Source organism: Balaenoptera physalus (assembly GCF_965194825.1).
Source record: "Balaenoptera physalus genome assembly, chromosome: 11".
Lineage (NCBI taxonomy): Eukaryota > Metazoa > Chordata > Mammalia > Artiodactyla > Balaenopteridae > Balaenoptera > Balaenoptera physalus.
Genome location: NC_138896.1, coordinates 91,310,028 through 91,335,720, shown reverse-complemented (window position 1 = coordinate 91,335,720; position 25,693 = coordinate 91,310,028). Strand labels below are relative to the sequence as shown.

Sequence of the window (25,693 nt, the reverse complement as noted above, 5' to 3'; positions counted from 1 at the left end):
CTTCTGTTAGTCATTTTAAGATGTGTTGTACATCCTGTAACTTGCTCTGTGTTAAATCGTAGTGATGCTTTAGCAATGCCACTTTTTAATATCTAGGGAGAAATTCAGGTTTCTTTTTCTGTAAACGATTATGATTCATCTCTTGCTGTTACAGAAGCCAAGGTGGTTTTCTCTTGGGTTCTCCCTTTTCTTCCTTTTTGTATTCACCTGACGGTTGGTTTTTGAGCCTGTTGGTTCTATACGCGTCAGAACAGGCAGCCTGTCCATCTCCAGCTCTCTTTCGAAAACTGGAGCCCTTTGAAAAGGAAACAAGATTTCATGGATTTAAAAATTTCTTTGGAAGAGCCATTGACGTGTTCTTCCAATGGGTGTTGGACGTCAGAAACAAATGAGTACTCTAGCTGTTTTTAGGACATCCTCTGGGTTTAAACAACTCTAACTTTCATGTGTGTGCAATGTGATACACAAATGGATTATTCAGAACCAGCAAGAAGGAAAGGCAGGAAGGAAAGAAGAGTCATGCCGTGTTTTGAAATACAATTCCTCCATCCCGTATGGGGTGTGGTAGATTTCATTTGCCTCCTCAAGGCCCATGGTAGACTCGGATGTATGTGTATATGTGCCTTCAAGGCTGGTAGCTAAAGCCTTTGGTATCTTGGATTCAGTTTCATTATGAAAGGGTTCAAAATATGGAACGCCTTTCTCCCCTCATGGTGCTGAAGGCATGGCCGTGTGTTCAGTAACTTTTGGTGTCAGGTGGAGCCGGTGAGGCATGTGTGCGTGGAATCTTGATTCTCCCTAGTCAACCACACCCAACTTCTGTCCCTTCTGGGGTTCTTTGGGTTGTGTTTATGTTTTCAGTGTTGAGACCAGGGCTTTTTCCTCCTTTAACTTCCCTCTTGCCTCCCCTCCCCCTTGTGCCATTACTGCTCATCCGCGCAATATATAATCAGCATCTCCGTTGCTGTCAAAATAGAAGATTTGGTAACTGAGCAGTGCCGGGCGGGGTGGGGTGGGGGGGAGGACACATGGGCTAATGCCTTTTTGTGCTTGCGAAATGTTATAACGCGCATTAGTTACATCTTTGGGTTTATTGTTGGCAACGTCACCCGCTGGGCTGACACACCCACTGGACTCCGCTTCCACCTTGCCCATCTTTTCCCACTGCTCCTGTACTATTAAGTTTGTGCACTAAGGTTCATTGTTATAGTACATCAGTTAAGCTGTCCAAAAGGGGGCAATTGGGCAGTGACAAGACAAGCTCATGTGTAATGTGAAAGAAATGAATGTGGTGATGCATGAAGTGTAATCTCTGCAGTAACATATCAGAGACACCGGTAGGTAATTTACTAGTCATGGCATTGATTGATATGCTTAGCAGTCTGCTCTGACTCTTAGCCCCCCGTGACATTAAGACGATGCATATTTACAGTCTAAGGTGGTACCTTTGTGTGCGCCCAGGATGCATAAACGCAAAGGTAGCTATTTCTCCCAGTGAAGTGAACCACCAGTGTCATTGCCATCTCTCTTGGAATCAGGAGGTTGGTTTTGTCTCCCCTAACCCTTCTCCCAAAGTGGCTGGAGAATTCAGTCATGTTGGACTACAACACAATTTTTTTTTTATCAGAGAGATGATGGCTTAAAACTGATGTCATTATGAGGTTTAAATCAACTTTCTGCTTGCTTGAACGTGGTCACCTGGGTATGGAGGTACAAGGACAAAAAAAGGTTGATCAGCTCTGTCTTGGAGCCAGTGATACCTGGGGTTGTAAAATTGAGTTCCGTGAACGGTAATCTGTCAGCTGTCCCCGCAACATACATTTTTTAAACCTGTGTCTGCATTTTCTTTTATAATGAAGGGGCCAGTTGTCCTGGAAAAAGAAATGTAGCAAGGCACAGGGTTTATGTGTTAAAAATGCTGGTGATGCCCACTTCTGGATATAATCATCACGGTTCTTTTACATACCTGTACGGTCTTGGCTAAGTTGCCTTAAACATGCATGTAGAAATATCAAAGTATACGAAGAGACAGAGAGTAATATTTTGAAGGCTCCTTCCCCCCCACCCCGGAGGTTTTAGGTTATGAAACAGCAGGACTTTTTTTTTGGATGTTTTTAGGGCTGTTGTAGGATGTTCTCTCTGTTTTACATTTTTAGCATGTCTGTTTTTCCCTTGGTGTCTTTAATCATCTCATCTTCCTCAGCACCTGTAATCCCATACACTTTTAGTATCATTCTGACTTTTTAATTCTTTAAAATGTAAACTATAGCTGGGAGAAGATTACATGCCTGCTGATGTACCTGTTAATGGATTTGTTTAACTTGGTACTGTTATTCCTATGTACCATTTTTTGGAAGAAATGCATGCTTTCTGGACATTTGCTGTCCATTTAGTCTGATGAGTGACTAGCTTACCTTTTATCTGTCACAATTCTATCATGAGATCTCGGCTGTCAAATAACAGCATCCTTTGGTAGATAGTATTCATTGAACTAACAGTTTAACATCACTAACAAGGTGTAACATTGATGGAGGAGACCAATTTGACTGCCTTTCTGTGAGTCTGATGGCAATGCTCTTCACCGTTATTATCACATCGAAATTTGACCCAGAAGGATGCCTCGTTGTCAGTCAGCGAGTTCCTGTTTTATTTACCGTTTCTCCTTCTGGGCGAGGGAACTGATTTGCTAGCCTATTGGAGTAGCATTACTGTACTCTGTGGGCATAACAAGTGTAACAGGGCATTTCTCTTTGTCTTTATTTGCTGGATAGACAGCTTACTCTTGAAACACCTTCAAAGTTCTGCTTCTGTCGAGGGGAAAGTGTTAACGCAGTTGTTAGAAACGGTGGTGTGTTCTTCCTTCCAACCTCCCATGCACCTGACCCAGAAATCAATTAGTTTGAGTTGAAAAATAGGTGGCTTGTTCTTTTCGTGTGTATTTACTCCCCAGAAAATAAAACTGGGTGTTGACTTGTGTGGCTTTATATCAGTGTGCTATCATCCACAGACAAGCCTATTCACTATTGTTTCAGTTGAATAAATAGTGGTCAGAGGGTCAGCCATCTTCGCAGGTAATTGTTGGTGTGCAGACATCAGCGGTGGCCTGTTAGCTACAGACACACCCCACATGTCACCTCGCAAGGTGTTGGAAAATAATAGCCCAGATGCGGCAGAACCGGACACGGGATTGTGTGGTGACCTTTCCCTTTGTTTAATTTGCCTCCGGGGTTTAATTTCAGGGGACAAGTAATAATTGAATATGCCTAATAACTAAACGCTCATTTGGGACAAAATCCATCAAGATATAATTGGCATTTGATTCTTATGAAGGAAGAAGAAACCCGACTTGGCTGTCGAGGATGCGTTCGAAGAATATCTGACCACTTAATGTATCATTTGAAGCCTCCTTTGTAATATTTATTAATCGCAAAGACTCGAGCATTTGAACATTTTCGTGGAGACCCGTTAGGAGAGACCAACTGTTTTTGTTAACGCTCCTCTCAGAAAGGCGGGGAAGGTTATTGGTCTGCTGTGCAATAATTTACTCCTCTTTGATATGCAAACGATCCACGGTGAATACAAAAAAATCCCGTCAGACTCATTTCACAGTTCTTAGCCGCTCGGATTCTCTGCAGTCCATCGCCTCATTAGACCACTGCTCTCCAATGCTAGCATAATTAAAATCTTTAACAGTTTAGCAAAGTAAAGATGTTTGGCTGATCACGTTGAGATGATTATCTATCCATTGTATTCTAAATGACAAAAATAAATTAAATTTAGACCTTGGCATTTTTTTATTATGTGTTTCGAATGAATGTAATGCGTACAGCCTTCTTTTTAAATTCAGTACCTTAGGTTTGGTCAGAAACAAGCCTGTTTCGGTTACTGCTCTATAGTTAGAAAACGGCAGGCTTTCTCGGATAGCTGGGTTCCAGTTGACTGAAACAATGAACTGTGGTCCAGACGTCCAGTTCTAACGCGGCATTCATTGCCTTGTGATGTCCAGGGCCTGTGATTTCTTCCAGGTTGTCCTCCTAGGTTGTTGTTTTTGTCAGTTGCCATTCAGAATATTTTTCTCCTCTAGTGTGTACGCACTAGAATATGCCTTGAGGTAGGATTTGGAAATCCTGGGCTGTAGAGGCATGCCGCCAGAATAAAGGCTGCAGGCCCACAATAGTGAGATTGGCATCCTGATTGTATCTCTTCTTGGGAGAAAAAAAAGCAAGTTGACACTTACTGCCTAAGACCCATGTCCCTTCTGACCCCCTTAAAAACAAGAGAACTTTACTGCTCCAAGTTTCTTTCACGTTTTCATTTCATTCTGCAATGGTTCATTAGCATGGATCTAAGAAATGACAGTAATAATAGTGTTACTTGTATAAAAAGTTACACAGTTTTTCAGTAGACACATCCGTCAATTAAGCATGTGGTACAAGAAACCAAAATTAATGAGGAAGATAGGTGTGTTAATGAAATAATCATAGTATAATCAATTTGACTGTTAAAAGTTGAAAAGCATTTCAGGAAGACAATATGAATTCATAATTTACGTCTAAAAGTGATTAATAAAAACTGTATTTAATAACAGAGCTATTTGTCATCATTTAAGGCTTAAGCACAAAAATTATTCATTTTGTGGCTCGTGTCGTCATAATAGTATAGTTGAACAAATTTATTTTGAGCCCTTCTTTGTGTCTAAAAACACAGTAACATCTATCTGCATTTTTTCCCCCCCAGCGATTTAGAAACAACAGTTTGGATGGAGGCATACAGTCTTTGCAAGAAGTAGCTGTGTTTTGAATCCTTTTCACGGGTGTCTTTTATGTGTGATGAGGGCACTTCAGGGGGAGGACACGTTCGTTCCTACCGTATTTGCCTTAGTTGAGAGGGAAGGGAAAAAACTGAGCGCACCAAACCCGCTCCCCCCAACACTAGGCTTTGTTTACTGACTCTTTGATTTAATTACTGTTTGAAGAGGACGGAATTAGCTGTTAATTGATTTAATTATCCAATTTGTTTGTTTCAGGCATGATTCCAACAGAACTGCAGCAGCTCTGGAAAGAAGTGACAAGTGCTCATACGACAGAAGAAACCACGGGCAACAATCACAGCAGTTTGGATCTGACCACGACATGTGTCTCTTCCTCTGCACCTTCCAAGACCTCCTTAATAATGAACCCACATGCCTCTACCAACGGACAGCTGTCAGTCCACACTCCCAAAAGGGAAAGGTAGGAACGCCCATCTGAGATGTGTCCAAAGCTGTCTTTCACGCGGAGGGGTGGGTGGCCCGGCCTCGCCATATCTTGGTGATCTCTAATTGGATCCATGTGACTGGAGTGTGCATATAATTACTTCACAATGTATTCAGTATGGTGTGGGTGTGAAGCATCTAATTATTGTCACCTTTTCAACATGGAATTAGCACTTATGTAGATCGAACCTGAGCTTAGGAACTCGGGCAGAGTCTTTTGGTCTCTCATTGGATGGGTTGGATTTCCAGGCTTCCAGGCTTATTACTCCTTCTGCCAAGTGCCCGCTCCGTACAAGCTGATTTCCTTGGCTTTAAACATCTTCTAAGGGAATAGCGTTGTCTGCTGTAGGCTGTGTTGAATCATGGTTTGAGAAAAGGTAGAACGCACATTACTCTGCACTGCCCTCCTTGAAGGCAGGGAGCCCATCTTTTTCATCATCGTGTCCCCAGAGTACTTGGCCTTTTTTTTTTGGAAACCGTCAGTGAAGGTTTGAGGGATGGAGAGATGGAAGGGGTCCACGTGTATACACACACAAGCATACACAGCCACTTTCTCCTGCTCATGGGACATATGGTAGCATTGACTCAATTTCTGTATTCCTGTTTGGAAGTTAAGACTTTATATTTTTTAATTGCCCGGAGCGTCACTCGTTTGTTAGCTGAAGCTGAGGTCGATCGGGAGATCCAAAATATATCATGTGAGAAGACAGCTCTAAGAAAAGGAAGCTGTGAATCCATGTTATTATACCTTAGCACGCAGAACTATTAGTTCCACTGTTCAGTGCTTTTCCAAAGTAGAAAATATATATAAAACTTTTTTTTCGGTTTACTATTTTTAAACCGTTTCCTGTGTATTTCATACGCAGAGTGTCCACCCACAGAAGGAAACAAACCTCAAAAGTAATAGGTGATAGTAAGTGTCATTTCCATCAGGAAAACCAGATTATTTTGGTTTTTTTAATAAAAGTGACCCAGTGAAAGGATTTTGAATTTTATTTTTCACTTAAGCAGTTACACATATAATTTCATGTATTTCTTGAAATAGTGAACATTAAGAAGCCCACTGATTTAATTAGATGTGTATCTTTATACCAGCAACATTTTATCCATTTAGAGCTTAGTAAACACAGAAAACAGTATATGAATGTTTGTGTGAGTGTGTGTTTGTATCACCGTTCCAACGTAAAAACCATGAGAGGTTTCCAGAGATGAGATTATATATGTTTTAGCCAAAACTTGCAACTGTCCTTTTAAAATCACTTTAGAGTTTCTGTGGCAGACACAGAAAGACTAAAAGATGCTTATAACTTTTTGGTTTAGAAGAGCCTGAAAAATAGAATGGTGGGCAGTAAGAATTAATTTGGAGCCATTGGACCAAATGTGGCTTCTTTTGTTTCCAGTGAGGATAGATTTATATGTCTGGAGACCAGTCTTAGCTCTCGCTTTATAATCTCTTAGAATGCCTTTGTAATTAAACAAACAAACAAACTAGACTTTAGATAGCTTTTGAAGAAAAGGTTCTAGGCTGTTGTCCTTTGCTCTACTTGCTTTCGGTATCCTGAGGTTGACGCTGTCCATTTACTGCAGAGGGATCGAATTACATCTTTATCCATAGGCAGAGCAGGAGGCCATACGCTGAAAAATGCCAACTGATGCACTTAAGGTATTTGTTGTAATCTTGTCAGCCATTGTGGAGCCTGCACAGATTTCCTGTGACACAGAAAACTCTCCCTGTTTAGATGCACCATGCTCAGTTTCATTCTAAAAGGTTATATATCTGGAGTCAGGTAGTAGATTAGCAAGGAGGCGAATAGGAGAAGAATAGCCCTTTTCATGTCTTTAGGTGCATTCGAAAGTAAATGGATCTCAGAGACAGTCTAATTCTAGGAGAATCAGTTTGTTGGATTTCTCGTTTTATGGTCCTTATGTGTCTGCACAAAAGTTGGGCTTAATCTTCATTTATACTACCTTCCAGCATTAGAATAAGGATCAGAAAAGTATTTAGATTCCACTGAACCTTAATCTGGATATAAAAACAGGCTGACTTTTCCAACTGTTCATGCAAAGAAGAAGCAACTATGAAATTATATGCTACTGCTTAACCTCTTGGACCTCTCAGTTTCTATTACCTGGGAGGTTCCTAGGCATGGCTGGATTAAAACAGATTCTAGTCAGCACATTTTAACTGAACGTAGCAAATTTGCCAAATGAGTACCTGAGGTTAAAGATACGTCAAAAACTTACACACTTAAAAAATTGATCACTAGAAATTCAATTATTAGTTAGCCAGCTTTGTATATAAGGACTTATAATGAGTGTTTTTACCCTCTGAGGGTTTATTTTAAAATCTCGTGGGGTATTACTGTTGAAATAGTGTAAGATGGTTAAAAAAAAAAAAAAAAAAGCTGTCACTATCGAAATATGTTCTCACTTACACAGTGAGTTGTCATTTGTCTCAGGAGTCCCTTGGAGAAGTTTCATCCCTTACTCACCAAGGGCATTTGTGAAATGGATCTCTTTCGAAGCTCTCCCTTGATTTCTACGTAATATTCCCCACCACATCCCACGCCCGGTGCTCCTGGAGCTGTAGCTTAGGTTACCAGCTTTAAGGATTCTTTCTGAAAGGACTTGGGAGTGCTCTGTGTGAAACTTCATCGGACCACGGTAATATCGTGAGAGTTTTGGTGTGTTTTTCAAGTTGCGAGACGTCTCCCAATCACGACTGGGCCGCGTGTTTCCGTGCCATGTGGAAGACCTCCCCCGCCCCCTTGCATCCTTCGGGCTCCCATGAGCAGCCGCCGCAGCAGCAGCTCTGGGGTTTGGTGAGCTGCAATCTGTTAAGGAGATAAATCATGTGCTTGGCCCGACACTCCTACTCTCCTCTTTAATTTGTCTTACACAAGGAAAATTATAATTAAATCATTCAGGGTAAACCCTTGAGTGTAGAGAAGGGAAAAAAAAAAAACACACTTTGGTAAAGATTGCCAGTAGAAACCCACTTCCCCGTTGCGCAGGGTAGAGACATGTATCAATATTCAGCACTTTCAGGGGAGGAGCGGCCCATGTGATTTGTGAGGCGATTGCCATCGCTCCCATCAGGGCTTGTTAAGATCCTGTCCCTGTGCAGTCACGGACCTTCTGCGTCATGAGAATGCAGCACTGGCGCCATGCTTCGTGCTTTGATTTCCTTCCGAGAATTTAAGAATGTTTATTGTGCTGATTTTATATATATATTTTATATGTATATATGTATTATATACATATAAAATATATATGTATAATATGTATATATTCATTGGCGCGATAAACCTGCCTCTGTTGTCAGGGCCTGAGAGAAGCGTGGTGGGAATGAAATTCAACAGGCAGGAGCTAAAGAGAGCTACAAAGGGAAGCAGGCACATTCATACCTCTTACTGTCATTTAATTCCACAAGACCAGGGCGTCATGACTTCTTTGGTAAATAGACAAAACAGGGATACCTGTAAACACGAAGATACTATCTCGTTTCCGTAACTTGTCTGACTATCTCGCTTTAGGAAATTCCAAGTTTTGGTGTGGGTAAACAAAATCAACGGGTGTGCAAATGAAACATTTATTAAAATGCTAAATTTAGTAAACCCCTTTGAGCTTCTTGGATCAAAGCAGCTATGTAAATACAAATAGCAATTACTACTTAAGTAATTGCCTGAATTAAAATTCTGACTATCACATTATATTATGGTGCACTAGGGAAAGGGCAGGGAACTCTCATTTAATGCATTTTTTTCTCTGTGCCAAGCAGCTGGCTAAACTCTTACCTTTGGAGGGATGGCTCATTTTAGCCACGTGACTGCTGGGAAACAGCAGGGTTTATTATACCCATTTTACAGGTGAGGAAGCTGAATCATCAAGATTAAACAAGTGACCTAGGGTCACAGAACTCGTTAGCGGCGTAGCCGAGATCGAATTCAAGTCTCTCTTTTACTTCATCAAACAGCACTTAGAGATTCCATTCAGTATAGAAGTGAATACGTAATTATGATAAATTAAAATCAGTGCTCCTAGAAGAAATTTTAAAAATTCAGTTCAACAAAACGTGTATTGACTCAAAATCCTAGAGTTCCCTCTGTCAAGGTGGATACAGATAGTTCCTAGGCGTCTCGCGAAGGGAGGGTGGGTGGAGAGGATTTGCAAAATATAAATCATTTACGGTCTGAAACGGCACATAAAGAACAAAAATGGACCCCATGCAGGATTTGCACACAGGCAGATGCAAAACAAGCCTCTCCCTCCTTTCAGTGTATCCTGACTTTCCTTCCTGCCTTATAAATCTTGCGTTTCCTCATTGAACACATCATCTGGTCTCTATTCTGTTTCAGCTGTCCTTCTGTAGTCCATATCAGAGATAGTCCTTTTTTCTGATCCTCCCCAGCTTTTTGCTTTTAGTTCAACCACCATTAGTAGATATTTTATAACTTGAATGTGTCTCAGATGCATAGCTCTTCTAAATATTTGTTCCAAGGTTTTCCTTAAGCATTTGGTGAAACGTTTCTTTAAACTCTGGAGAGATCCCAGGTTGTGCAGCCTCTTCTTTCTTTGAGGCTGTCATATTCTCAGAATCAGGTGACCCACACTGGGCACCTCTCTCTCTCTCTCTCTGAGGCCTAACCTGCCTTCTGTCCCTGCAAGGTACCTTCCTTTTCCTTCTCATTTGTTGACACAGCCCTGTGTATTCCAATTGCTTGCGATTTCCACACTTCCCAGCTGGCAGCTGCCTTCAAATAACCCCTGAAGGTTTACGCTTGGCTCGTGGACTTTCAGACAGTTTCACTTGATTCACAGTCTCTGTTTTTGATTTGTGGCCTCTTGACATATTGCCGTGGATTTGACTATATAACAATAACATTTGTGTTGACCAGCCCTTCTGTTTTCAAAAGGCAAGGGACTCTTGAGTCGTGGACATGCTTGGTGTTTCGTTTCCCTTTCTTTCTTTCTTTTTTTTTTTTTTTTTTTTAACTAAATCCTCTGTTGATGAATAAATATTGGTGCTCTTGGTTTCCTCGCTAACATTCTAGAAGCTTGGTCTCAGAACTCTTCTGGTTACACAAGCATTTAGCTTTTGCATATTTTCGTATTCATATTTAGGGCCTCTGGAGCCAGAAATTTAAGTAGTAAGCTCTAGGTCCTGTGACTCTGAATAGGTCTTCCTCATTTCAACCGTTTTTTTTTTTTTTTTCTGTATTTTGAAAATCAGGTAATTTCTTTTGTATTTCTTTTGATTTGAAGCACTTGAGCAAACTAGTGACCCCAAATCTTCCCTCCCCGTTAGATTCTTTTGGAGAACCTGCAGTCACGTTGTCCCAAATTGTCCTCAGAATTCTCACTGCTACTTCTGGCCCATAGAGGTTGAGGCATTTGATCTGTTACACAGGTCAGCAAATTATGGCCTACCGGCCAAGCCCGGCCTGCTTCTTATTTTGTAAATAAAGTTTTATTGAAACACAGTGAGGCTTATTCACTTACACAAAGTCTATGGCTGCTTTCACACTACAGTGGCTGGCTTGCACACCATTGTAAAGCAATTATACTCCAATAAAGATGTTAAAAAACAAAACAAAACAATGGCTGGCTCGAGTAGTCACAGCAGAAAGCATATAGCCCACCAAGAGTAAAACATTTACCATCTGGCCATTTACAGAAAAAGCTGGCCGACTCCAACGTTAACCATCAGACCAGTGTTTCCCAGATTGCCTGATGATAATAATGTCACAGGTATTTGTTAAAATATTCCGCTTCCTAGGCCTCTCCTGTGAAGATTGGGATTCCATTGGTCTGAGATGGGGTGTGGGAATTTTCTATTTGTCATGCCTACCCTAGATTCTTGCTCCTCAAAGGCTGTAGACCAGCAACTTCGGCATCACGTGGGAGCTCGTTAGAAATGCAGAATCTCAGGCCCCACCCCGGATCTACTGAATCAGGGTCTGCATTTTAACCCAGTCCCCGGGGCCTTGACGTGCCCATTCAAGCTTGAGAAGCACTGCAGGTTAGCATGCTCAGTGGACCTGGGTTTGGGCACTGCTGGAAAGGACAGAGATTTCCCCCCACATTTTGATGATGCTCCCAGACACGTCCAGTCCACAGAACCAGTGGTTTGCGATTCCGGTGTGAGCCAGCAGAGTACAGGTACTGCTACTGCTGGAAGGAATCAGAAGCTGGCATATGATGGTGATGATCAGGCAGCTAACTTTTATTGAGCTATTACTTTGTGCCAGTCACAATGCATAAAGGACTCGGCAGAAGCGTCAATACTGATTTTCCCATTGTATCCTCACGACAACCCTGTGGGGTCCTGTCCTCTTTGTACAGGTAGTGTTGGGCCCAGAGGAAATTTATAACTTGCATGAGCCAACCAGCTGGTTAGGGACCAGGCAGGGATTGGAACCAGGGTGTCCCCGAGCCTAACGTCCTTGCAGTGGCTGCCATATTCTGCTGGTTCCCACATGGGAACCACTCTGCTCATCAGCACCACCTGGACTCCACCCCAGACTCTGGGTTACAGCCTCCAGGGGATAGAGCTTGGGGATCAGAACCAGACCGTAACCTTCCAAGGTTAGTCCATAATCAGGGAGAAGCCCCACGCGTTTCTCTGCGGCCCGTTCTTCTCCCCCGCCGCATCTTTTTGCAAAGAGGGGAGGCAGGGTGCTGCACACAGGTGACGAGAAGTGGAGAATATAGAAAGCAGGCGGGGCATGTCCTGTCAGGTGTTGTAGGGACAAGAAAGAGACGAGGGTGCAGCCAATTGCAGAGGCCTACACTCAGGTGCTGCTTTCTGCTCCAAAGCAGACTCTTGGCAGCGTCAACTGTCCCATGTCTATCTGCAAGGGAAGTCGCCTGTTTAGGGCAAAACTGTCCCTGCTTATGTCGGAAAGACGCTCCTGGGGACCTATCAACATTTCACGCCCCAAAGTGCTACTGGGTGTTTGGCGATCATCATGTTTAGAAGAGCTGTGATCATTTCCTCTTTCTGCTTGAAACCAGTTGCTTCTGGGTTTTAGAAGTAGAAGGAAAACTTCTCTTAGGGTGGTGTGCCATGGTGCCGTGTCACCTCCCATCATTCCACACATTCAGGGAGGGCAAAGGGAGAACACCTTGAAAATACTGCCACATCCTGGGGGATCAATTTATGGATTTTCTTGACTGTTCACTTCATGGGGTGATGAAAAGAAAAACTCAACTGTTATTTTCAAACAGCTGTTATGTCTTATCTCAATAAAATGCCTTTTACCGTAACACAGCATCATTAGACCCTATAAATCTTTTTCTATTTATTGTGTTTAAATGATAAATAGTTTCCAATAAGATGACATCATGGGTTTGGAGAGTCACATTTGTTTTACAAGTTTCTCTTAAATTCGGTTGATTTTCATTTTTTTTCTCCCTTGGGATACTGCCTAATATGAATCTCAACCATGGGCCATTTCATGTCCAATGTGCCAGATTTCTCATGAAAAATCAGCTTTGAACCCCCATTTTCTCTCCTTATGGAGGTTAGTCATTCTTTTCTGATCAGTTGCTCTTGCTGATAGGGTTTTTTTTCCACCCTCTCCCTTGGTTGGCACCCAGGTATTTCATAGGTGCTTGCACTTGTGTGGAAGCACCTAATATACGTTAGCTTTCTTAACGTTTATTCCATACCAAGGGTGAAAAGGAAAGCATGCGGCAGAAGAACGGTGAGGACGCATCTTTTGGGAGCTCTGGTGGCGTAGCCCATCGTACTGGGTTTTGCCCTTTTACCTGTAAAAGAGTCTGGTTGAAACGTACACTTTACCCCTTGGATTAACTGAATAGAAATTTTTCTTCGGTGGATACGGGTCCATCCAAAAGTGGAAAGGGAGGCCAAGGGTCAACGGAACGCTGTGTGACTTGGAAAACTCCTAGTGGTCTTCTCGCTTAAATGACAACTAGGAGTCCCATGTTTTTCAGCCAGCGATGGGGCCCCGTGAGGAGGAACCTATCCAAGAGGCTTAAATGGAAGTCACGTCCTTTTTCAAGATTTACCAAGATGCCATTTTGCACCAGGGCCACCTGGCAGCCTGGCTCTGCGGCTCTTTCCAAGGGAGGCACCACGGTGCAGACCTGCTCGCTCGGGTGATACAAGTGAGTGGCTACACGTGTACGGCCGTCCTCACTTTCTTTATTCCACCCCCCCCCCCTGTGATCAGTCAAGGCCTGAGTATATTACAAAGCATATTCTCCTCATTAAAACAATAGTGGAAGCTCACAAAGGGAAATTGTTAATATGTGTTCCAGCTTGTCATTTCTGCCTGTGTGAATAAAGCAGATAACCGTTCCTCTGGGAAACTATTTCGGGAATTGAGCAACAGATACGCTAGCCAGAGAATTCTCCTAACTGTAATTTTCCTTTTTGTGTGTACTCAGAAATAACATCCTGCTGGGCTCCTCCGTGCCTCTGCACAGACAGAGCACAATTGCCACAGCCCAGGTGGTGTGACTACGGGACAATCCCCTGGGCACATGTCGCCAGGACTTGTACAGCTTGTTCAGTGTCTTTGTCCATATGGCAGCGTGTCCCATTCACAGAAAGGCGCCGGGGCTGTGCCTGGTGGGTACCGTGGTCAATGCAGTATGAAGAGAAGCCCTCCACTCACAGCGGCCTCTGTGGTGCAGTTTGTTTAATGGCAGATCTGCGTTATCGCGTGCACGCGTGCACATGCGCACACGCGCGCACACACGCACACACGCTCAACTAAGAAATTCCAGAACAGCCTTGCTGGTTTCCTTCCCACTTAACCCCCCTCCTTTTATTTTTTAGAAGCCAGCGGTTAACCCAGCAGGTATAATTCAGGTCCATGAAACATACCTGGTTCATAGAAAGTCATTTACACATACATACACACCTTTCTGGGTGGTTGTTCGTGAATTAATTTAAGTATGACATGGCTGTCCTAGAATTCGTCTATAAACTCTGCAGCTTTTATTTTTCTCTCTCTCTCTCTTTTTTTTTTTTTTTTTTTTTTTGTGTTTTCAGTTGTGAGAACTTATTTTCATTGTACAGTTTGGGTTGCTGGGCTAGTGGTTTTAGTTTTTACATCTCAAAAAAGGGAAAGGGAAAAGGAAAAGCAAATCATTACCAGCCTTAGAAATCTGAGAGTGAGACATTCCTTGGAGGGCTTAAACTGAAGAGGGAGAATCTAGAAAACAGAGATTTCCCAGTGAAGAAGGTGAAAAACGGGAACATTTTAAAAGGCACTTTGGAAATTTTACCAGAAGGCAAAGCCTTCTCCATTTATATACCCAAATGTTGTTCTGCTTTTGTGTAACTATTTGTATTCTCTTTTGGTAAACAAACAGACCCTATAGCAACTGTAGCTGATGGTATTTATACTACCTGTAAGACTTCCCTAAACAAATAGGCACACTTTTATGACCTTCAGATTTCATTCCTTTTATAGTCTTCAAGGAAATCAGTCGAATGGCAAGTTGATCTTCCTTTCATTTCCTTTCCTTTCCTTTCCTTTCTCTTTCTCTTTTTCTTTCTTTTCTTTCTTTTTTTCCTTTTTTAAAAAAAATATGCTGAGGTCTGTCTTTGAAGGATCTGTTCTGGGTGTGTATTTTACATCTTGGCTGTGAATGTTGAGTTTGAAGGTGTATTATGGCAAAAGGAAAGAGAAACCTAAAGTGTTTGTGTAAATGATGTGGTATTTGCTTTCAGGAGGGGCTATTTTAGTCATCTGGTGGAATTTCAGGTTATACATCCAAAAGGCTAAAAAACTCCACTGAAATAATTACTTATAGACCTTCAAATTGGACAGGCATCTCTGGCTTCGTGTCTCCTTTTTATATCTGCAATATTGATGGAAACATTCTGGTACACATGAGCCCCTATATTCAACTTACATTTTTCCGTATGAGTCATATTTACGACAAGAACAAGATGTCTCCGTGTTAAAGATCAGTGTGAGAAATAAATGGCAGCTTACTTTAATTAGAAAAAAAAAATGACACCAAGAGCTGGAATAATCCAGTAGTGTTTGAATAAATTAGAGGATTGTACAGGCAGAAGTAAAAGAAACTTAACAAGGATAAATGAGGAAGTTGTCCAGAGTTCAACAAAAAAATCCTGCCTTTGCAGGACAGAAGTCACCAGACAGTACTGAGGCAGATCGGCTTATTCTGCAAAACTTCACTAACCCCGTCCCAGGTGTCCTAGGCTTTGAGGGATAGAACCGTGAGCTTGACAAAGTCTGACCTCATGGAGCTGATGTTGCAGTGGAAGAGAAATAGAACAAACAAATAATCACGTAATAAAAAGACAGATAGAATTAAGATCTGAAGAAAAAAAAAAAAGTGAAGCAGGAAGAGTGGGGCTAAGGTCACTGTTTGGATAAATGGGTTTGGCAAAGCCTCTCTGAGGAAGTGACCCTTGAACAGACATGAAGTCAGGGAAGAGCTCTCCAGGCAGAGGGCACAGCAGAAGCAAAAGACCTTGAGGCATGTTTTGCTAGATCATGGCTCTTACCTCGATTAGTGCGGGGGCAGCTTTGTTGTTTGGTGGTTAGGAGTGTGGACTCAAACCGGACGGCCTGCATTCCAGGGCAGGCGGCCCACTCCACATACTTAATCTTGATGTGCCTCAGTGCGCCCTCTGTGAAATGGGTATGTTACCAAGCCTGGCCTCATAGATGAAATGAGTTCGTACACGTTTTAGTCTCTGGCACATAGGCAGTGCTCTGTGAATACTAAATGATTATTGATGATTTAATTAATTAAATATTAATGACTCTTGTTTATTGTTAAAGTCATTTATTCGTTCAAGCCACCTTTATTGAGCATTTACATACTAATAACTCTATAGGTTCTGGGAATTAAAAGATGACTCGAACGTAGGTCTTTCCCTTAAGGAGCTCACAGTCTAGAGAGACAAACACAGAGGCAGACGCCAACACAGTGTAAATAATGCAGTAATATGAAGATAGGCAAAATGTGATGGAGTGTATAGTTCGTTAAACGTGAGCACTGGTGGAATATCGTCGCGTCTATATTTCCACCCCCCCACGTTTGCATCAGGTGAGATTTTTGGATGCAGTGGACTCCAGGAAGGAAAAGTTCCATGTCCCTTGTCGATTGCCATGTCCCAGTCATCTAGCACAGCCAGCCTGGCATGTGGTTGGTGCTGCGTTTCATTGCAGAGACCGCATGTTCAGAATATAGTGAATTTATGAGATATTAAGGCTCAGGAACTCGTTAATAGTAGTTGCTACCCGTTGGCCACGGATGCTGTAGAAGTACCTGGTTAGTCTTTGTTGATATTGATACTTATGTGCTCCAAAACAGGAGGGAAAATTTGGATTTCTGGTTACATTGATGCTCAGTCTTTAGCTTGCATCAGAATCATCTGGAGGACTGGCTAAACTACAGATTGCTGGACCCTAGTCTTACTGTTTCTGATTCGGTAAGTTGGGGTGAGGCCTAAGAATTTGCATCCCTGACAAGTTCCCAGCGACCGAACTCTGAGAACCACTGCTGTAGGACCTCCCAACGGCTGTCCTGACGCCGTGGCATTCTTCCCCTTCTACGATTCAAAGTGACAGAGGAGGGATCTTGATAACTATTATTCACTAGTCTTTAGGACAGTCTGGGTCCAGTGCCAAGACTCAACATTTCAAAGAGAACAATTCTTGAGACTGTGACCCAATGTGAACTATTTCATGGAACAAAATTCCTTTTAAAAATTCCTGATGTTGGCCTTTAAATCATTTGTAAGTACTCTGGGTCTGTCTTTCTAAATTTTTTTTTTATGTCTGAAATTGCTTTTTGTGCTTTAGTCACCTGCCTTCTCTCATCCTATTCCTTTTAGCATTGAGCTTCTATTGATACTCAAAGGCCCAGATCAAATATTACAGAATTTTATGTTCCAGCCGTCTGTTCAATTCTCTCTCTTTCCCCTCACCTGGGGAATTGGGCAGAACTCTTCTGGAGAGGATGAGAACTTAAGTCACAGTCTATACCAATGACCTCCAAATGTGTTTGATTAGTCACCCCATGAATATTAAAATTTTTGAGTATGCACCCCTACTAAAGATACTTTTAATCAATTATATACATGCTTAATATAGTACCTGCAGTATAAAAATTAAAGAGTAAGAAGGTGAGAAATGTATACACATAGGTACACAAGTATCTATTCATACAAAAGTTCTAATATTATCTTCACACATGCATACAGAAATGGTAATATTATCTTAGCACCCTCCCATGGATCTTCTTACGAATCCCAGTTTATAGACTCTGATCTAGGAACCCAACACGATGCTTAAGCACAAAGTAGGTGTTTCATAAAACATGCAGAGGGACTTCCCTGGTGGTCCAGTGGTTAAGACTCCACGCTTCCACTGCAGGTGGTGTGGGTTCGATCCCTGGTCGGGGACCTAAGATCCCACGTGCTGCGTGGCATGGCCAGAAGAAGCCCCCCAGTAACCAAAACAAACAGACAAACAAAAATGCTGAATCAAAGGCAGAGAAGAGTTTAATCCAGTGACCATTCATGAAGCATCTTGTACTGCTGAGACATAAAAGGAATGACATAAAGTAGGAAATAGTTCTTAGGAAACATAAATGCAAGTGCCTAATGGTTTTGAGCCATTTTATTTCTCTAAGTCCCTTGTCCCTTCACCTCCTGCTTCCTCATCTGGCCCTCACACTTCTGTTACGTGATTCTTCTGCTTCTGGAGTATGCTTGTGCTGACTTCCACAGAGTGTCAGGGGCAGGGATTAAATGAGAAGAATTAGTGTTGGAACTTTCATTTATGCTCTTTGGTTTTCCGGGTCTTGTTGTTCCCTCTAACATATGGACAAGGTTCCACACAGACCTCGTGACTCTCCAGTGCAAACACTTGCGTGGACATAATGCGCATGCCTGCCTAATGGTGTTAATATCTTTTGGATTAGTGGTCCCTATGTCTGTATTGACACAGTTGCTCACAGCCCCTCTTTGGAAAGCATTCTGTTTTCTTAACGAGATCCCACCGTTAATGCTGCCAGTGGGAAACTCTCACTTACAACCTCAGCATAGCGATCGCCCTTATGGGTGTCAGAAACAAAAGCTGGACCTCTGCCTCTTCTTGCCCTTTTCCTTTATGTGTCCCTTCACTCGTCACCGTGCAAACACAGGCATTCGGCCTTTGTCATCACCCGCTCTGTGCTGGTGATGGATCAGAACACAGCGACCGGCCCGCAGGTACTCCCCCGCTCCTTCTCTGCTCCGTTGTCTTGCTGTGCCACAGGCTTCAGAGAATCAAGATTGCGTGTTTTGCCCAGTGTATCTGAAAAGGGAGGTAGAGCCAGATTGGAGGGGATGGTGAAGAGAGTAACTGCCAGACTCATGACCTGTCATCATGGCCCCCAACCTTAAGTTCTTACCATTGGTAAAGCAGCTGACTTAACATCCATAGTCTACACATCGGATGCTCCCTGGTCCTAAAGGATAGGGTCTAGCCCTCGAAGCATCCGACACACTGCGCTGTGCTCTTGTGCCTTTTGTGGGTCTGTGTCCCATCAGTCAAGGATAATTCTGAGGCCCTTCCTTCCCTATTGAAAATTCAAATTAAAGGGACTTACCAGTGGGTCACTGTCGACTCAGGAAGTAAACCCAGTTACAGACTGCCTCTCCTTGAGGACTCCTTCACGCACTTTTGTTTTCTGAAAGTTTAGTCATTTGAATGTGTGCCCCTCTGTCGTGAGGTTTGCCGTATCTGCTTAGATGACTATTGTTATTTGTATTATTTTCTTTAAATCGACTCATTTTTAATTTAAGTAAAATAAGCCTCATCCTTAGACATGATATCTGTGAAACCAGAAGTTGGAGATGCTAGATGTATTTTTGGCTAATACAAATTAAAGTAAATCTGCCGGTTTGTAGAGATACGCATTCTTGTTCTTCCTGACATTGTGTGGGCCACCGTTGAGTCCGTGTATATCACCTATTGGGATATTTTGGTAGGATTTTCCTCTCTTTACTGAGGAGGGGCCTTGACTGCATATGGTACTATGCCAAGTGGATTGAAACCCTGCTTTCATGATACACCCTGGTTTCCTAGAAAAGCCCAAGAGCATCACTCCCCTTCCTAAAAAAGTTAATTCAAGATCCTACTTCTTCACACATACATCCTCTCCTCCCAGGTTCAGGGATGCCATGAAGGCTTAGAGGATACCCAAGGCAGCCCTAGAGTCTGGGACCTGTGAAGCTTTCAGTTGTTGTCAGACCCAGATTCAACAGTTTACTCCGGGGTACTCCTGATCGGCGGAGTACCTGGCAAACACTATTCACTGGCCAAGTCACTCAGTAGATCCGTGCTAACGTAAAACTGTTTGCTAAATAGAAACAGGAAATGATGGCCTCTTCCTGGTGCTAACTTCCTTTAGTCTTACCTGTTTCATTATATTAAAAAAAAAAAAAAAGACTTGCATATAATTCTTAAATAACTTTGGGCCAGTGAGAGTTTTTATGAGTTTGTACCTGTTGCTTGGTGAGGTTGCCCAGTGTCTCCGCTTTCCATATTTATCCATCCCCAGTTTGCTTTTCACCCCACAGTTAATAGAGAAGACAGCCCACGTGCGTTTCTGTAAGTACGCTCACTTTTAGGTCAGATCCACAACACGGAACTCTCAAGCTCCCTAGTGCTCCAGGGTCCAACAGCATCAGCGTTTTCCAGGCGTGTGCTACACATGCACAGTCTTGGGCCCCACCCTAGAACTGCTGCATTGGAATCTGCATGTTAAAAAGATCTCCAGGTGATTTACAGCTATAAGAGGATTTGAGAAGCATTCGTCTTTGATTCGCGATGGAAAAAGGCAGAGTGAGCATCCTTACCTATAGATCCAGTTTTAATCCTTTTATCCCACGCAACAATCTTTGAGTCATTCTCTTGACATCTTCGCCGTTTGTCATACCTGCATATACATATTACAAGTTTTTACTTTTTCTTGAAACTGATTAACTTAAACAGGGTTTATAAAAAGCTACCCCTGAGAAGTCACAAATCTGATGTATTAGTCAAAATTGTTTTCCAGTCTACATGAGCGAGAATCCATAACTACGAAAGCGAGGGTATTTGTATGTCACTCAGAGTCACCCAGCTCACCACATGAGTTGCCCATGCCCTAATGGGGTCCATTTTAGAAAGATGACGCTGTATTTCTTTCAGGATAATTTGTTATTTCCAGGAAAAAAAAAAAAAAGGACATAAATAGTTAATAGCTTGTATTTCAGATGTGAAGTTACTTAAGGTAGCCCTCACATCTCGAGGCACAATATTGAGAGCAGATAATAACAATAATCTCCATCATTGTTTAAAAGCACAAATCTGGCACTTAATAGACTAATTCACGGTCACTCCAGTTGCAAGTTTTCCTCATGAATATCATATCACAAGGGAATGTGAAATCCTCTAATTAAACATGACTTGAAAAGCAGCAGAAAGTTGAGGTGATGAATGTTCTGGGGAAGGAGAGTCAAGGACTCACCGCGTGGGAGCGGGAAAGAGAAAAGCATGTGTGTGCGCCTCCCAGTTTGCAGAGGACCCCATCTTCCCTTGCTCTAGAGTAGACCCTTTAATGGGCTATAGTAAAACACCCACCCGTCTCTTTGCGGTGAGATTATAGAACTGATTGCCAACTTGCTTTTGGAAACCTGATTAATAAACACCTAAGGAGGGAGTGTTTCTGAAATGAGCACAGATTAAGGCAGCGTACTGGAAATGCAACGCCAAAGTCATGTCCCAACTCTTCAGTATGAAAGAAGCAGCCCATTTGCTTCTTGAAGTGTTTTCAGTGGAAGTTAAAGGAGAAAGGTCATTTTCACAAAGGCACCAGGAAAAGAGATACAGTGCTTGAGTCACCCTTTCCCCTGTTCCCACGAATCATTTGCACTTTCCAAGGCAGGTATAGGACCTTTTCCCCCAGGTGCTACCGTATAACACATGAAGAAACTTGGCCTGTCCTTTTATTTACTGCAAGAGACTGGGATTTGACTCCTGGCTGGTTTTGAGGAGTTATACTCTAGTATGAAAAATATTCAAATAATAAACTCTAAGATGGAAAATTGTTCTCGATATATAAGTAATCATCTCTTCTGCTATTGTGAATCTACGTTGTTCTTTTTTATATGGTCATCTGTGATCAAGTTCCAAAGCCAGCTCAACTAGTTTGGTTTCATTCAGGTACACTTACTGTACATATCACAAATACTTGATATCAATTCGTTCTTGAAAATTTAGTGTAAAAGCATCTGAAGTCTGATGATATTTTATTTTCAGTTATCACTTCATCACTCGAAATCAAATTCAGGCTCCCATATTCAAACCTAAGAAATTTGGTATGTTACTTAAAATCTTACTGAGAGTAGGTTACGGTAGCAAAGTAGAAGGCAGGGAAATGCGATAAGAACTAAAAAGTAAAGAGAAAAGAGAAAGAAGGAAAGTGGGATCGCTTTTGTGTAAGTTGTCGTTAAAGAATTAAAGCAAAAGAAAGAAAAAGCTTTAAAACAGCAGTGGCTTCCGCTGACGTGTGCTCTTGTTCTGATCACAGTTTAGTGGAAAGTACTTTTTATTAATAGATAGCCCTGAAACTGTGTATGAAGAGAACACCTTTCTGGAAACCTGAGGTATCTGGAGTACTTTCATGTTTTGGCTAGGAATGAGCATCTCCTTGTCACCAAAATCATAGGCTGTGATGGATCTGAGCGGGGAAGATTCCATGGCTGACAGTGTTACGGGGTGGGCACAAAGAAGCGTGTGCGCATGGACATGAGACCAAAGAATTGGAAAGCAGACAGACAGACAAGGAGAGACTTGAGCCAGAGACAGGCACAGATATGGTTTGTCAGAGAACTGGTGTTCATCATTAGTATCCTGGCTGCCTGCCTCAGGGTGAGCATTGCACTAACATTGGCTGGATGGATGAAAAGACAACATGGTGAGAAAGAGGCAGGTGGCCAGTGGGCAAAGGGGATTAGTTGTGCTTTTTGGTGTATGTATCTGCAGGGGGTGGGGAAGGGTTTCGAAGAAGAGAGCTTCCTGCTCCCCAGCAGAGGTAAGGGCGTGGATCTCATTCATTCCTTTAACCCATCCTCACTAAGCACCTAGTCCTTATTCATCTTGTCAATAACAAGGTATGTCATTTGTGCCACACCCTCTTTCATCTTCGTAACTGGTAGAAGTGTGGTGGAGGCGTTCCCAACTGGGAGAAGCAGCACAGGTCATCATGTGTGATCCCCTTCGGTTTTCAAATGAGGAATTGGAGGGCAGGGCAGTTAAATGACTTGCAGGGTTCCTGGTTTTTAGGGCATCTATAATGCGGAATGAGGTTTTCATTCACCTGGCACCCACCCCTCCCCACAGAGAAATATTACTGACCTTCAATAAAAGGTTAAGTTACACTCCATTTATTTGTTAGGCAGAGATGCACAAAGTACATTCTGAAAAGACTTTTCAGCACACAAATGATCAACAGTATCTGGAAAACAAAAATTGTCGCTAGGCACTCATTCCTTAAAATGTTTAGTTGCTCAAGTTTTATTTTTATTAAAAATTTATCTCTGCCCCCCCCCAATCAAACTTCAAAACTTACTTTATAACAATGTGATTTCAAGAGTTATTTTATATTTTGAGTATAAATTCTTTTGAGAATGGGAGTAGTACATTTGGGAAAAAGAAATCCAGCCAAAGTGAAGCAAAAAAAAAAAAACAGAAAAGAAAAAAAAACCCTCCAATCTTTAAATTTATGTTCATTTGGCTTTTGGCAGAGGTGCCAACACAACACAATTCATTTGGAGTAGAACAATCTTTTCATCAAATGGTGCTGGGACGACATGCAAAAGAATGAATTTGGACACCTACCTCACACAAAATACAAAAATTAACTCAAAATTGATTAAATGTGAGTGCGTAAGCTCTTGCAAGAGAACATAGGAAGAAGTCTTTATTAGTTTGGATCAGTCAGTGGTTTCTTAGATGTGACACTAAAAGCTCAGGGAAGCAAAGGGGAAAAAAAAAGTTTGGACTTAATCAAAATTTAAAACTTTTGTGCTTCAAAGCATACCATCGAGAAACTCAAAAGACAGTCCACAAAATGGGAATCAGTGTTTGCAAATCATATGTCTCATAATGGACTTGTGTGCAGAAAATATATACATGAAAAAAACTTTTGCAGTCCACAATAAAAAGAACCCAGTGTTTTTTAATGGGCAAAGGATGTGAATAGACACTTCTCTAAAGAAGGCACACAAATGATCAATAAGCACAGGAGAAGATGCTCAGCATCATTAATCTTTAAACAAACACAAATCAAAAGTACAAAAAGGTACCAATTTATATCCTCTGGGATGGCTAAGATAAAGACAGACAGCTAGCGTTGGCAAGGATGTGGAGAAATCGGAACCCTCAAACAATGCTGCCGCTCTCAATCAAACTTTGAAAGTTATTTTTTAACAATGTGATTTCAAAAGATATTTTGAAAAAATAGTAGTGCAGATGCTTTGGAAATAGTCTGCTAATATGTTAACCATGGAATGACCACATGACCCAGCAATTCTACTCCTAGTTATATACCCCGAATTATTGAAAACATAAACTCAAACAGGTACATGTACCTGCATTTTCGTATCACCACTATTCACAATAGCCAAAATGTAGAAACCTCCCAACTGTTGATCAGCAGATGAATGGATAAACAAGATGTGTTAGATACATAAAGTGGAATAGTATTCAGCCATAAAAAAGGAAATGAAGCACTGACACATGCTACAGTGTGGATGAACCTCCAAAACGTTATGTTAAGTGAAAGAAGCCAGACACATAAGACCACATGTTATGCGATTCCACTTATATGAAATGTTCAGAATAGACAAACTTATGGGAACAGAAGGTCGATTAGTGGTTGGCAGGGACTAGGGGAGTGACTGCTAATGGGTACAGGGTTTCTTTTTGGTGTGATGTAAAATGTTCTAAAATTACATTGTGGTGGTGGTTTTACAACCCTGTGAATATTGCATTATATACTTTATATACACCATTGAGTTATGTACTTTATTTATTTATTTATGGCCGCACCCTGTGGCTTGCGGTATCTTAGTTCCCCGAGCAGGAATTGAACCCAGGCCCTCACAGTGAAAGTGCCGAGGACCGCGCTAACCACTGAACCGCCAGGGAATTCCCTGAATTATGTACTTCAAATGAATGAGTTGTATGGGATATGAATGATACCTCATTGAAGCTGAGAAAAATGTATTCCATCAGTTTGAGCCATTAGAGAATGCCCAGCAGTCTTCCATAACTTAATATATCAAACAAGATGCTAGTGAAATGGAATACAATTTTATAATTTGGGGTTGATTGGGGGGGGGGCAAGGGGAGAAGTTATAAACCCTAATGGGCACAGACGTAGCCTTTTGTTACAGATGAATCAGAAATTGAGAAAACAAACAGAGGGCAAATTTGGAAAAGGGAAAAAACAAATAGGACGAGACTTAGAAGACAGATGTGAGAACGTAGGTCAGGGCACACGAAAAGCTGGAGGCGTGCCTTTAGGGGAAAAGAAACTTGGCATTGAGGTACAGCGAGATGTCTGTGCTTTTCTTTTTTCTTCAGATTCTTTTCCATTGTAGTTTATTACAAGATATTGAATATAGTTCCCTGTGCTGTACAGTAGATCCTTGTTGATTATTTATTTTATATATAGTAGTGTGTATGTCAATCCCAAACTCCTAATTTGTCCTCTCCCCTCCCTTTTCCCTTTGGTAACCATAAGTTTGTTTTCTATGTCTGTGAGTCTGTTTCTGTTTTGTAAATAAGTTCATTTGTATCATTTTTTTTTAGATTCCACATATAAGTGATATCGTATGATATTTGTCTTTCTCTGTCGGACTTAGTTCACTTAGTATGATCATCTCTAGGTCTATCCATGTTGCCGCAGATGACAATATTTCATTCGTTTTTGTGTACGTATACCACACAAGAAAGAAGTTTATCCTTTTCATCTGTCGATGGACATTTAGGTTTCTTCGATGTCTTGGCTATTGGGGTGCATGTATTTTTTTGAACTAGAGTTTCCCTCAGCTATATGCCCAGGAGTGGGGTTGCTGGACCATATGCAACTCTATTTTTAGTTTTTGTTTTTGTTTTTTTTTTTTTAAATATATATGTTTACCTACTTTTCTTTTTTTTTATTAATTAATTAATTAATTAATTTATTTATTTATTTATGGCTGTGTTGGGTCTTCGTTTCTGTGCGAGGGCTTTCTCTAGTTGCGGCAAGCGGGGGCCACTCTTCATCGCGGTGCGCGGGCCTCTCATTGTCGCGGCCTCTCTTGTTGCGGAGCACAGGCTCCAGACGCACAGGCTCAGTAATTGTGGCTCACGGGCATAGTTGCTCCGCGGCATGTGG

At 41.8% G+C, this 25,693-nt stretch overlaps 1 protein-coding gene across 13 annotated transcripts in view; it reads left to right on the top strand.

Annotated features, from left to right (window-relative positions):
- Positions 1-25,693, top strand: part of FOXP1 (forkhead box P1) — a 590,027-nt gene that overhangs the window by 503,411 nt on the left and 60,923 nt on the right. For all 13 annotated transcript variants that reach the window (XM_082412243.1, XM_082412253.1, XM_082412254.1 and 10 more), the window contains one exon: positions 5,027-5,231. In XM_082412243.1, coding sequence (XP_082268369.1) covers positions 5,027-5,231 — 205 coding nt within the window. The remainder of the gene's footprint in view (positions 1-5,026; positions 5,232-25,693) is intronic.